The 15,466-nt window shown below is 33.7% G+C and overlaps 1 protein-coding gene across 1 annotated transcript in view; it reads left to right on the forward strand.

Moving 5' to 3' along the window:
- scube3 (signal peptide, CUB domain, EGF-like 3) overlaps positions 1–15,466 on the forward strand; it is a 169,673-nt gene that overhangs the window by 101,504 nt on the left and 52,703 nt on the right. Inside the window, exons 5-6 of the mRNA XM_073822994.1 lie at positions 6,438–6,584; positions 8,950–9,066. Of these exons, the coding sequence (XP_073679095.1) occupies positions 6,438–6,584; positions 8,950–9,066 (264 nt within the window). The remainder of the gene's footprint in view (positions 1–6,437; positions 6,585–8,949; positions 9,067–15,466) is intronic.

A 15,466-nucleotide genomic window follows, 5' to 3' on the forward strand; every position in this document is an offset into this window, starting at 1 on the left:
GTATTTGTTTTAACAGGCCGGGGGTGATAGCGCAGACCCTAATCGCCCACTTTTTTAGTCCTTTCAAATGGCTTTCCCATCGTTTTTCCAAACGCTTGTGTGAATTTCTTCCTATTTCCGATCATTCAGCTCCATTTTTCTTAAGCCGGGAGTCTCGGGAGAGATTAGAATAACGCTCGTAATGATAAAAACGGCAGGAATTCGTCAGGGAGCTACGGGCCGGCCTCAGAGGGTGGGCTACACCTCGGCCTGGAAAAAAAGGCTCATTGTATCAGCACTTGAGCAGTTTACTGCTCTTTTGGGTCCGTTTCTTAGCCCGGACCTGACCCGGCCTTGATGAATGGGTCTGCAGTCCTGAGCAGAGAGGCTCTCCTGATGCAGTCGCAGAGGTCTTAGACCCTCGGTAAGTGATATGACTAGCTCTCTCTGGGCTGCTTTTGAACTTGAACATGATTTACGTCTCGTTTTTTGAGGTCTACATCAAGTGACCTGCACGTTTTATACAGCTTTTCCTAAAGCCTCTTTCTCCGTTTGCTCTGATTGCTCCCATAAAGGCCTTTTAAATGACTTCTCAACACAAGCGTCATTCGGTGCTTTGACCTCTACGTGAAAAGCGTGGAAGATGCAGTCATGAAAACAGGGATTTATGATATTTTCTAGGGCTGCACGATATTGGGAAAAAATTACATTGCAATATATTTTTTTCTTGCGATATATATTGCGATGTGTACAAATTCATTTATGTTCATCAGGTTGTTTTGAACTGCTTAACAATCAAATAATAATTCAAGAATAATTGGGGTAATTTTGTAAGCATTTTCAAAGAATAAAAAAATGTAAAAGTACAGTATACAGTATCAAAACCCTGAAATAAAGTACTTTTTAAAGCTTATTTTGGGTAGTTTCAGGCAAATCAAGGCTCTAATATGAAATTAATAATGAATGTTGCTTTTACCCTGATGAAAGGGAAATCAGCTTATTCCTTTCACGAAAAACATTAAAAGCTTAGCCAAGATGGAGGAACAGCTGATCATACAGTAGCTGTTACAGGGATAACATTTTTTAGCAGCAGAGCTACTGCAAGCAATTTTTTTTAGTTTTGGAAATCCATTTATCTTTGTTTATTTATCTTTGCTGAAACTTCCGCGTCTTTAGGAGAGCGCGGGAAATGGTTGCTTAGCAACGGCAGACGCCACTCTGCCACTCAAGTTACAGAGCTCCTTCTGGAAAGAAGGAGAAAGTGGCGCACCTAGCGTTTTCCACGCGTTTTTAGGCGCGACATGTGAACGGTCCATTAAATTCGTAGTGTTTCCGCGAGTTGTGGCAACAGCTGCCAGGCACTCCAGACAAAGCACCTGTTTTTGGTCAGCAGCATCCTTTTTGTATCCAAAATACTTCCATATGACCGACGTTGCGTTTCTTTTTGCGACCAAATCTTCCATTTCGTCCCTTTTCTCCCGTCCCGCGCTCATTTCGCCATGCGCACGCAGAGACTGCATGCATGAAGTAGGTGAAGCAACGTGTGCATTGTAATTTTTAAAGAACCTTTAAATATGAGTTAATTACTTTATTCTAGACAAATATAGATCCGTGAATTGAAAGTTTAGAAATATAGAAAGTACATTTTTAAATCAGACACACATAATTTTTTTTTGCCCTGCATCGTGACTGCCACGATGTGACTATCGCGCATGCGTACATCGCGATGACGATGCTGAAACGATCTATCGTGCAGCCCTAATATTTACACACAGTAAACAGTGGAAATAGGTACAATAAGTAGTAAGGTTTTTGAGTCCTTTTCAAAGAAGTCTCTTCTGCTCATAAAGGCTGCAATTGTTTGATTAAAAAATTTTAAAAACTGTAATATTGTGAAATATTTTTGCAGTTTAAAATAATTGTTTTCTATTTTAATTTAATTTAAAATGTAATTTATTTATATGATGCAAAGCTGAATTTTCAGCGTCATTACCCGTCTTTAGTCTCACATGATTATACAGAAATCATTCTAATATGCTGATTTGCTGCTCAAAAAAAGTTGATTTAAGACTGTGAAAATGACTTTTCAATTCCACAATTCTGACTTTTTTTCTTGCAGTTCTGAGAAGAAAAAAAAATCTGAATCGATTCAGTAAATTTAAAAAAAAATTTTTACTGACCCCAAACTTACTGAAACATTTGCCTGATTTGGTTGCATGGCAAATCTCCATTTAAATAGGCTGCAATTATTTGATTACAAATGTAGTAAAAACAGCTATATTTTGAAATATTTTTTGCAGTTTAAAATAGTTGTTTTCTATTTGAATTTAATTTAAAATGTAATTTATTTCAATGATGCAAAGCTGAATTTTCAGCATCATTACCCCAGTCTTCAGTGTCACATGATCCTTCAGAAATCATTCTAATATGCTGATTTGATTTGATTTGAATGGTAATGCTTCATATTTTTGTAGAAACTTTATTTGTAAAAGTTATTTGGTTAATAGGAATTTTGAGTCAAAAAGAGCATTTGAAATCTAAATTTTTTGTAACATTATAAATGTCTTTACTGTCACTTTAGATCAATTTAATGCATCCTTGATGAATAAAAACTATTAATTTCCTAAAAAAAAAAAAAAAAAAGATTATTACTGACCCCAAACTTACTGAAACATTTGCCTGATTTGATTGCATGCCAAACCTCCGTTTAAATAGGCTGCAATTGTAGTAAAAACAGCAATATTGTATTATTGCAGTTTTAAAATAACTGTTTTATATTTAAAAATATTGTAAAGTATAATTTATTTCTGTTCTGGGATTTTTCAGCATCATTACTCCAGTCTTTAGTGTCACATGATCCTTCAGAATTCATTCTAATATGCTGATTTGCGTCTCAAAAAAATAATAATATAAAAATGATAATATATAATAATATTTTCAACAATGTTAAAAAATATGGAAGCCAATTTATGCCATAAGATAAAAAAAATACAAAAAAAAATAAAAAATTCCCACTTTCAGACTTTTTTTTTTTTTTTTTTTTTTTTTAAATTTGTACAATATAAACTCAGAATTTATTCTGCGTTTACATCTTGTAATTTTTCTTTTCCTTTTTTTTTGTCCGGCATAAAATTAAAAATTAAAATAAAAGAGGTAACTGTGACTTTTTCTTTTTTGAGTTTAAATTTCACATTTGTGCATTTATGCATTGCAGTTATGAGTTTATTTCTTACAATTCTGAGATAATTATGAGACAAAAAATCTAAAACTTTTTTTTTTGAAAAATATGATGCTGCTTCATATTTTTGTGAAAACTGTGATCATTTTAAAAAATATTGATTGATTGAATAGAACTTTTGAGTCAAAAAGAACATCATTTATTTAAATTAGTAATCTTTTATAACATTATAAATGTCTTTACTGTCATTTTTGATCAATTGAATGCATCCTTCATTTTCTTAAAAATAAATAAAAAATAATTGTTCTGATCCTAAACTCATTGAAATATTTTCCTGATTTGGCCGCATGCTAGATATACATTTCAGTACTTTTTAGAGACTATTTATGCATAAAATTGTAAATTATTATTTATTACTATTGTTGCTTACATTTTTCGTGCATAACCTAAGTAATTAATAAGAAAAACCTTGCTCTAAATGCAAACCATCAAAAATTGCATACCATTCGAATTATTATTATTTTATTATTATTATTTACCAACGACAGAAGTTTCGTCATCTGTTTGTTTTTGAAGGAATCATGCAAATATGCGTCACATCGAGCTCGAGCCGTAAGTTTGTCAAGACGTCTCAGCAGGGCGACGAGGTTCAAACGAGCGCTGAAACATCATCACTCACGGCTGCAGCGGAGAGATTTAGACCGAAAGAATGAATTAGAGAAATTGGAAAGTTCCTCACACATCGGTTCCCAAGAGCGCGAGAGTAAAAAATGGCCCGATTTTGTTTTCTGGCAGTGGAAATGGAAAACAAAAGGTTCTAATTAATCAAAGTGATGCGGGCAGATGTGAAAGGTTGTGAATTACTAATTGAAACCAAAACGCTCAGTCCTGTCGCCCCTGCGTCCACATTTGTCAGCGCTTTTCATCTGTGGAGGGGAAAAGGTTTCCTGTAAAGCCTCTGCTAAAATACTGCCCTCAGGGTCTGTGTGTGTGTGTGTGTGTGTGTGTGTGTGTGTGTGTGTGTGTGTGTGTGTGTGTGTGTGTGTGTGTGTGTGTGTTTCTGCTCTCAGTGTTGTTATTTGAGGCCTAAACTGCTACGTTTTATTAGCAGCATTTCGACTGAGCAAACCTGTTAAGAGATGGGCTGTTTGAAAAAGTTGCTCCTAAAAGCTAAGTGCATAAACATTTTGCAGATATGCACATTTAAAATGTACATTCATTGGCCTTTTTTTGGTACTATTTCTATATTATGTATATTTGAATTTTTTGTATGCATGCATTGCATTTGCTTGAATTTGCAGTATACAACAGGGACCATCATATCCCATAATGCAATGCCTTCAGATTGACTTCCATGTTAATTTCCATGTGTCGGAAATTACTGGAAATAATATCAGCCAGGATTTTTTAACATATTTTAACATAACTTATTTTTCATAATTGGATCGACAAAAATAATGCCATTTTACAGAAGACTTAAAGGCACAATAAATGTTTTTATTTTTGGTTTTATTTATTTAAATTTTTATTTCTGAAATTATAATTGGACCACGGTTTTAGTATAATATTTAGTATAATATTTTTATAATATTTATAATATTATTATAGATTTTAGTAATATTTTGAAATATTTTCTTTTTTTTGTTTTCATTTTAATTTTAGTTAAAGTTTTATCATTTTGTTTTGTGTTTTTTGTAATTTTCTTAATTTCTTTTAATGTTTCAATATAGCTTTCCTCGAATTAGTTTCGGCTTTTTTAGTACATTACAATAAAATAAATAAAAATGAAAAATATTTTATTGTATTTCAACTAAGAAGTATTTTATTTCAATTTATAAATTTTTTGTGGTTGTAGATTTTTTTTTTTTTTTTTTTTTTTTTTTTTTTTTTAGTAACTGTAATAACCCTGATTTGGACCAGGTATTTATATTTAATAATATTTTGTTATTTGTTATTTTTTATATTTTCAGTTTTCATTTAAGTTTTAGTTACAATTTCAGAAATTTAGTTATGTGCTTTTGTCAGTTTTATAGTTTTTTTTTTCCCCATTTATATTTATTTTTTATACTTGAACTTATTTTATTTCAGTTAGTTGCCAAAACAACATTACGTTTAAAGTTTTTCATCCAAAAAAAATGTACATTTATTATTGTTAATTAAAACATATTAAAAGTCTTTTTAGTTAAGTGAATTAAGGGTCAAATAAAATATCTAAAATAGTATAAAGTAAATAAAATTATATATATATAATTTTATTTACTTTATACTATTTTAGATATTTTATTTGACCCCTTATTTCAATTAACTAAAATGGCTTTTAATTTACCTGTTGCTGTAAAATTAGAAGCACGCAATCCCCTAGAATGTCATTATATGCTTAAACATTAAGATTTGTACTCATGGAAATTACTAAATTAGTCAAACCTGTTCATTAGAAGGGGGTGTCCCAATACTTTTAGCAATATAGTGTATTATCATTGCATAATGCATTTTGTTTCAAATACTTTACAGAATAGTGGAAAGCAGTAGCATGGTGATATTTAGAATATTAGTGGTATATTTCCATTTAATTTTTCATTGCTTTCATGATCAAATCATTTTATCTTGATGTGTTTTTCTTGTAAAGTTTCTTTCTCAAAGTTTGGCTGCATACATAAGTGGCCCCTGTCAGATAAATGTGATATAAGCTGCTTTCTCATATAACCTTGGGTACAAATGCTCCCTTCAGCTCCCCGCGGCTCTTTCTGCTGCTTTCCCAGCGTGCCCTGGGTCTGTTGACACAGATGCGTCCTGGGGTCTGAAGTCAGTGGGGTGCTTTCATTCTCCTCTTACTGTTCAAACACTGCTGAACATGATTCTGATCTGGGGTCAGGCAAAGAAAAGCAACACTAACCCGGGTTTGGGCCATTTCTCTGGTTCTGAATGGCTGGTACTTTTCTCACCAAGCGGAATCAGACGTCCAAACACTGTTAAATGGAGCAGAGAATCGTGTATGTGCTGCAAACCATACTATGGTGTATATTTTAGTATACTGTTTGTTCACACAAATGTTTGTGTGCTGTATGTGTGTATTTAGGCTCTGATTTGTGAGTAAACTGAAGGAAATCCCAAAGCTGCAGTTCCTAACCCGAAGTGTCCAAGTTTTTCTGACTTGAAAACACAGCCAATCAGGATGTAGTATATTTCTAATATGCATATCCTCTACTGTTCAAACATTTGTGGTTAGTAAAATTTTGTAGGAATGAAGCTAAAACTTCAATTTTTTTTTTATGTTTTGCAGTGCGTTTTAATGGAACTAAAGACGTGCCCACCTGCATGGATAAAAATCACGGCTGTGCCCACATTTGCCGAGAGACGCCCAAAGGAAGCATCGCCTGTGAGTGCAGACCTGGATTTCAGCTCACCAAGAACAACCGAGACTGTAAATGTGAGTCAAATCACAGTTTATCAGTATGACAAATTGGAATGATAGAAGCATTTGAGAGATGCATTCGATTTTGAGCGCGATTTGGCGTAGCTTGTCAGAGATTTACGTCTCTGTGTATTAATTGCCGCTCCAGCGGAACCTGAGCGGAACACACGTGATGGAGATTTACTACTAATCAAAGTACCGGCTTCATTGACTAAACACGCCTCACAATATCGTTCGATTTATCGTCCAGCCCTAGATTGATGAATGAATGAACAGAACAATGAAAGATAGATGTATGAATGGAAGGACAGATCAATGAATTAATTGGATGTATAGACAGGATAGAAAGATGGAACAATAAATTGAGTAGACAGAACAATAGATGGATAAAAGCATATATGGATGGGTGAGTGGTGGATGGATGGATGGACTGGACAAATGATGGATTGATGAATGAATAGATGAATGGATAGACCGAACAATAGATGGATAAAAGCATGTATGGATGGGTGAATGGTGGATAGATGTGTGGAGTGGACAAATGGTGGATAAAAGGATGGATAATGGATGAATGAATTAATAAATGAATGGGTAGATAGACAGAACAATAGATGGATGGATGAAAGATAGACTGAATGATGAATGGATGGACAGGACGATGGATGAATGGGCAATTGGTGGATGGATGGATGGATGGATAGACAAAATGATAGATGCATGGATGGATGGATGGATGGATGGACTGGACAAATGGTGGGTGGATGGATGGATGGATAGACTGAATGAAGAATGGATGGACAGGACGATGGATGAATGGGCAATTGGTGGATGGATGGATGGATAGACAAAATGATAGATGCATGTGTGGATGGATAGACAGAATGGTGGATGGATGGATGGATGGATGGATGGACTGGAAAATGGTGGATGCATGGATGGATAGATGGATGGATGGATGGATAGACTGAATGATGAATGCATGTGTGGATGGATGGATAGACAGAATGGTGGATGAATGGATGGACTGGATAAATGGTGGATGGATGCATGGACGGATGGATGGATAGATAGACAAAATGATAGATGCATGCATGGATGGATGGATGGATGGATGGACTGGACAAATTGTGGATGCATGGATGGATGGATGGATGGATGGATAGACTGAATGAAGAATGGATGGACAGGACGATGGATGAATGGGCAATTGGTGGATGGATGGATGGATGGATGGATAGACAAAATGATAGATGCATGTGTGGATGGATAGACAGAATGGTGGATGGATGGATGGATGGATGGGCTGGAAAATGGTGGATGCATGGATGGACTGGACAAATGGTGGATGCATGGATGGATGGATGGATGGATGGATAGACTGAATGAAGAATGGATGGACAGGACGATGGATGAATGGGCAATTGGTGGATGGATGGATGGATGGATGGATGGATAGACAAAATGATAGATGCATGTGTGGATGGATAGACAGAATGGTGGATGCATGGATGGATAGATGGATGGATGGATAGACTGAATGATGAATGCATGTGTGGATGGATGGATAGACAGAATGGTGGATGAATGGATGGACTGGACAAATGGTGGATGGATGCATGGACAGAATGGTGGGTGGGTGGATAGATGGATGGATGGACGGACTGGACAAATAATAGATGGATAGATAGATGGATGGACTGGACAAGTGGTGGATGGATGCATGGACAGAATGGTGGGTGGATAGATAGATGGATGGATGAATAAATGAATGAATGGATAGCGCGATGGATGGACGGATATATGGAAGGTTGGACATGGTTGGACAAGGTTGATGGATGAATAGACAGACTAAAGGATGGGTAGATGGTTAGACAAAATGATGGACAGATAGATTGATGGACAGATGGATGGATGGTTGGACAGAACAATGGATGGATGGATAGACAGACTAAAGGATGGGTAGATGGGTGTATAGATGGATTGATGGTTGGACAGAACAATCGATTGATGGATGGACAGAAGAATGGATGGATGAACCAGCGATTAGATGGATGCATAGATGATGGATGGATGAATTGACAGTCAAAATGATAAATGGATGGATGATAGATGAATGGATGGATGGTTGGACAGAACAATGAATGGATAAATGGAAAAGCTAAAGGATGGATGGGTATATATATATGGATGGATGATAGATGAATGGATGGATGGTTGGACAGAACAATGAATGGATAAATGGAAAAGCTAAAGGATGGATGGGTATATATATATGGATGAATAAATGCATAAATGGATGGATGGATGGATTAACAAAACAATGGATGGATAGATGGAAATGGTTAGTGATCTCTAATCTCCTGCTGTTGTTCCGGTTTAGTGACGTGTAACTATGGTAACGGCGGCTGTCAGCACATCTGTGAGGAGATGGACCACGGACCCAGGTGTTCATGTCACATGAAGTTTGCGCTTCACTCTGATGGGAAGACCTGTGTAGGTGAGTTACACCCTCCACACCACAGCACTCCACCTGGCCAGCTGCTGCAACTACACCCAAGACTTTGACAGTCTTCACCAGCGTTATCCATAAGACATTGATTAGATTGAGAAAAATGTGTTACTAGAAGACAAACAAATAAGCGTGATTGATGATGTCAACCAAAAAGAGAATAGTTTTAGACATTAGAGTGCATTGTTAATAGATTCATTTAGTCAGTAGGGTTGATTTTGCATTCACATCGACTTCCTAGTGAACTCCAGACATTATTAAAACAAAATTATTGGCTTTAAGAGACTTGTGATGGAAACTCTGAACTTAATGTTCTGTGAAGTCCAGCGTTTGGCTTGATTTTATGTGGTGGAACCAAATCTCAGAGTTTCACTCTTCGTTCAGAGCGTACAGTGAGAAATGACTGTTCTGTGCATCTCCAGTGTTTTACAGTGAGCACATTGTCCTTTAGTTACGTGCCATTTACATACATATGTTAGTGTTTCCATTAGTCTAGTCACGGATGAGGATTTACAGGCGTCGTGGGAGCTCTAAACTGAAAGTTGAGTGTAAAAAGACACTTACGCGTGAGATATAAACTTGATGTATTTGATCATATATCAAACGTAGGAAATCAAGATCATTGAATGTGAAGAGTTATGTGCTTTCCTGCTCTGGTCATCTTTTTTCTGCTTAACCTTGCTTTGCTTGATTCACTGAACACATTTCCCTTCAACTTTTCACATTGTTAAAAAGCACTGTTTAAAGCTGCAGTGTGTAATTTATGAGCCGTTAGCGTTACCCAACGAATTTGCAAAAGTAAAGATTGTTTCTTTATAGTTGTTGCTGCATTTTAAGCATTATTTTAGCATTTTAACATCCAAAAAAGGACACACAGCAGCTTTATGACTTCAATAATGTATGAAAAAGTGTGTGTATGTGTGAGCCAATCACGGCTGTTGTGTGCACCTCTTTAGCCAATCACAGCTTTGCTTTGCATCACTACAACCAATCACAGCAGACCTCTGTATTACTAAGCCGTGATTTATGAATGACTGAATTACACTGATGCTAAATTTTAATTTTAAAAAATAAATCTATGATTTACTTAGAGTTGTGATTTAAAGGAACTGTACGTAAGAAATTTATTTCAGTTAATCATAAAATGGCCCTGACATGTCACTAGACAATAAGAAATCATGTTCATTTCAAATACTTATATCACTGACAACAGTGGTCCGGCCAGGATATTGTCATTTAAAAGTGAAAGTTTGCAGCCCACGACTGATGTTGATGTTGTAATGTTGTGTTTTGGTCTGAGGCTCCACCCTCCAGCTATCTACCAATCATGAAGTCAGTAGAGTTTCGTCATCCGGGTTGCCAGCTCTGCTCTAGTTACAGCTGCAGCTACGAACGTGTCGGATAAAACATGTATAACGTTACGAAACCTAAAAGACCTCGTTATGAATCCGAAATACGTCGTGACAAAGTCCGAAATAAAACAAGGATTTGTATAGGAGATGCCTTTGAAAGATGGAGACGGCTGAAAATGGAGAAGAATTTGAAGACAAACGCCAACGTTGCTGATTTTCTCCTGGACAGGTAAGATTCATCTATGTTTGGCTAACTTTGCTTCCGTACACAGTGGATTTTCCGCGGTCGCCCGTGCTAAATGCGTTCATAAAAAGCTTTATATCGCACCACGAGCAGGGTATGAAAACAATATATGTTCCGACTGAAATGTGGTATTACAGTACATCTTTACGAAATATTTGGCTAATCGCCATTAGTACATTTTTGCGATACATAATTACTTTGCAAAACATCTCTCGTGAAGCATAAACATAATTAACAGAAGAAAAAAAATTACTGTGTAGGACTCGTCGCTTGCCACTCGAAGCTCCTTGCAGCAGCCTACGTTCCTGCTGGATCCTGCAGCTTAGCTGGCAACCTGAAGTCAGGGGGGAGAGGGAGGGGATACACCGTTCTACAGTTTTTTGAAAGTGATTGCAGTACCAGTTTTGGCCACAATCCTACATATGGTTCCTTTAAGTAGAGTTATGTATAATTAGTGTAATAATGTATTATTATTATTATTATTATTATTATTATTATTATTATTATTATTATTATTATTATCATTGTTGTTGTTTTTAGATTTGTTTTTGATACTTTCTCCTTAGCTTAATTTATTAATAATAATAATTATAATAAACATTATTATTTCTACAATGTTTTATATATATTATTATAATATAATATTTTTATAATGTATAATTAGTGTATAATACATAATAATAATAATAATAATAATTATTATTATTATTATTATTATTAAAAAATTAAGAGAAGCAGTTATCAAAATCATAACTTGTTGTTATTATTATTATTATTATTATTATTATTATTGTTGTTGTTGTTTTTAGATTTGTTGTTGATAATTTCTCCTTAGCTTAATTTCTTAATAATAATAATAAAAATAAGCTAATAATTAACCATAATGTATTATTATTATTTTTATTATTATTAATAATAAATTAAGAGAAGCAGTTAGCAAAAATCATAACTTTTTATTATTATTATTATTATTATTATTATTATTATTATTATTATTATTATTATTATTATTATTATTAATTTTAAGATTACTTTTTAATCATTTTTCCTTGGTTTAATTTCTTAATAATAATTATAATAATAACTGTAAACAATAATAATTATAACCCTTATTATTATTATTATTATTATTATTATTATTATTATTAATCTAATATAATACTTTTAAAATATAATGCTATGAATATTTTGATAATGTATAATTAGCGTAATTTATTATTATTATTATTATTATTATTGATTATTATTAAGAAATTAGAAGCAGTTATCAAAAAATCTTTTATGATTATTATCGTTGTTGTTGTTTTTTAGATTTGTTTTTGATCATTTCTCCTTTAATGCTTAATTTCTTTACAAAATAAAAAAAATAATTATAATAAACTGCTACTGCTACTACTAACAAAAATTTAAAAAGTTGAATAAATAAAGCATTCTTTATCTATTATATTATTCTATATAATATATTGTATATATTGTATTATAAATATTTTTAGTCTATAATAAAAATCTGTAAATCTATAACAATAAATCTTTTTTTTTTTCTTAATTTTTGCCTTTTTAGGGGGCTTGTAAAATCTGAATCTGAATATTTGTTGAGAGATTCACTCATAATAGTTTTTTTTTTTTTTTTTTTTGTAAAAAGTGAATATTTAATACTCTGTCATTTATTCACATTGAACTTGCCTTGAAGCCAGTATTGCCATTAGTGGGCAACATAAACCTGACACTTATAAGAAAAAGACACTTTTTATCTGTGTTTGTGTAAGCTAAAGCTGAAAATGGATCTTGTGAGCGTTTGTCGTAATAGCTGGAAAAGTCATAAAACAAGCGGACCCGCAGACTTCAGGATGGCATTATGAATCCTTAAGTTAGCAACCGGCTACAAACATACACGCTCTCAAAGACACCATTTCAGCAGCCCAAATATCAGAGACCATGTTTCCCGAGCGAACGGCGGTTAGTGTGGCTTCCGATGCATTTTTTGCACGCCTCTTTCGCTCTGGATTCAGCTCTTATGTCAAGGTCTCACTCAGACGCCCTATTATTACCCCTCTGTTCCCCCGAAACCTGCCAGCATTGCCGCAAATGAGACGTCTGGCTTGTCTGCCGGCCCCCGAAGACAAAACCGAGCGCTCCGCTGAGTAAAGCGCAGGCCGCAGAGGCCAGAGGGCTGCGGTGAATCTGTCAGGGTCACACATTTCCCCCCACAGGAATCCAGATCGAGCCGTTTGCCCAAGGCTGGCCTGCGGTCGCCGGGTCGCTCTCTCACGAGCTCTAATAGGCCAGAAAGCCACAATAAAACAAGCTGAACTTATTAATGAGCCCCTGTTGAGCGATGGGATGGAGTCACCTACCCACAATCCCCTGAGGAGATGGAAAGCACTCGCATGATAAGAGAAGGTGAGGAGAGAGCCTGGATGGATGTTTCCTCAACGACGACAGACACTTTTATGTCCCGGAGGTCGGCTTATGAAAGTCACATTTAAACTTTCTTGGAAAGTTTTTACTACATGCCTTTTTTATTTAGTGTTATTTATTTGATACTTTTTTAAATGCAATTGTAAAATATATGTATATGTCTTTATATACTTGAAAGATTTTGATGTTTAAGACGATGTTTATTTGATCAAAAATACTGTTAAAACTGCTAAATTGTGAAATATTGTTACAATTTAAAATGACACTTTTCTATTTTAAAGATATTTAAAAAATATTATTTATTCCTGTGATGCAAAGCTGAATTTTCAGAAGTATTTATGCCAGTCTTTAGTTTAATAATAATAGCTCAAAATATCTCAAGTGCTACAAAATATCACTTTTAACCTATTTAATGCTGAAGAAAAGTATTAATTTATTTAAAAAATGTGTAAATATACATACAATATAATGATGATAATAATAATAATAAACAGTAATAATAATACTTATATTTATTATTGTCATTATTATTATTGTCATGAATATAATATACTATAATACTTTATATATTATAATATTTGATATATGATAATATATGATACTGTATATATGATAATGTATAATTATCATGAGAATGTGTTATTATTATTATTATTTTATTATTTATATTAAGAAATTAATAGAAGCTATTATCAAAAGATCATAACTGATTATTATTATTATTATCTTTGTTGTTGTAGATAATTTCTCAGCTTAATTTCTTAATAAAAATAATAGTAGTAATAATAATAATAATTATTGTTATTAAGAAATTAAACTAATAAAAAATTAGCAAAAAAACAAAGAAGATATTAAAAATATTTCTGTGTATTTATGGTGGCATAAAATACTAGCTATGAAATAATAGCAAAAATAGAGTTTGAATAGTAATAATAATTTAATAGCTATTAAAAGATAATGGGAATTAAGTTAAATATATATATATATATTGGTTCAGAATAAAAATCTGAGAAATCTGAAAAATCATTATTTTTAATATTAATAATAAAAAGAAGAAAAATAATAATAAAGCAAAAAACAAGATATTAAAAATATTTTATATGAAATTATAGCAATAAAATAAAGTTTGAAGCTATTTAATTTTTAGAAAGTATTTTTAAAATTACTATTATTGTATACACATACACTCACATATATATATATATATATATATATATATATATATATATATATATATACTATATAATTTTTACGATTTTAGTTTTTTTTGCTCTGTTATAATTTTTTGATAATATTATTAATAATTATATTATTAAAAGAAGTAAATATTAATGTATTATGTTGTAAATAAATATGTAGAAATATTATAAATATTGTTATGAATAAATAAATGCTGTTATAAATTTCTATAATTGTTAAATGTATTTTTTTAATCTATTGTCAAATATTACAGCAACAGATGGAGTAAGAATTAGAAGAAAAGTCAACAAAGTACTTCAACTAGTAAGAATGTATTTTTGAGAGTTTATTTTCTGATCGTCCGCACGGCCAAAAACTGTCCAAGTTGAAGAAACATTCAGCACAAGCTTTCACTTGTAACTTTTTTCAAGTCTTGCCATCTCGCTGTGTGCTTTCCCCCTCGCTTTGTTTACAGCATATTACGAATAAAGCGGTCCAGAGGACCAGACGCAGCATGTGTTAAAGACATTTTCAGATGCCATTGCAGTGATTTGGTCAATGACTGGAGTCTGACCAACACTTCAACATCTCTGGCTTGGATTCGCCTCGACGGCAGAAATAGCTCAGCGTTTGCATCAACGAATCAGATCGCCTGTATTTTCGTTAGTCAGACCTCATTAATACAACAGGATCCTTATGAACAATTTAGCTCGGAATAGCTTCTAAGTGATCTCTGCTCATTTTTTTTAACCCAACGTCCTTTGATTCGTGGCTCTGCGGAATAGCTCTCGGACTTTAATCTTGAAATGGCACGTTGTTGGAGTAAAATCAATCACTCTCATCTCACTGGGTGGCTTTTGTGCTCCTTGAGCTACTTCATCTATTCTCTTTCGCTCTCTCTTCATCCTCATTGACTGCTTTTCTTCAGTAGTGATGGATTTCGGGCGCTCTGATTACTTTTGCACTTTATACGGCTTTCATCCTTCACGATCTGTCACTGGCGTTTCGCTTTGCCAAACGGGTTTGAAACTCCACATTGAGCGGAAGGGATGGCAATAAAACAAACACTATCACACTTCCACAAGTATTGACAAATAAAACCTGAAGAGTGCAATGCATTAGCATTCCCATTCATCTAAGTGGCAGTTCCAGTCGTACACGGTCCCATTAGAGTCTATGCTAAGTGGTGACGAAA

The sequence above is a fragment of the Garra rufa genome, chromosome 18, assembly GCF_049309525.1.
Source record: "Garra rufa chromosome 18, GarRuf1.0, whole genome shotgun sequence".
NCBI classification, from domain to species: Eukaryota; Metazoa; Chordata; class Actinopteri; order Cypriniformes; family Cyprinidae; genus Garra; species Garra rufa.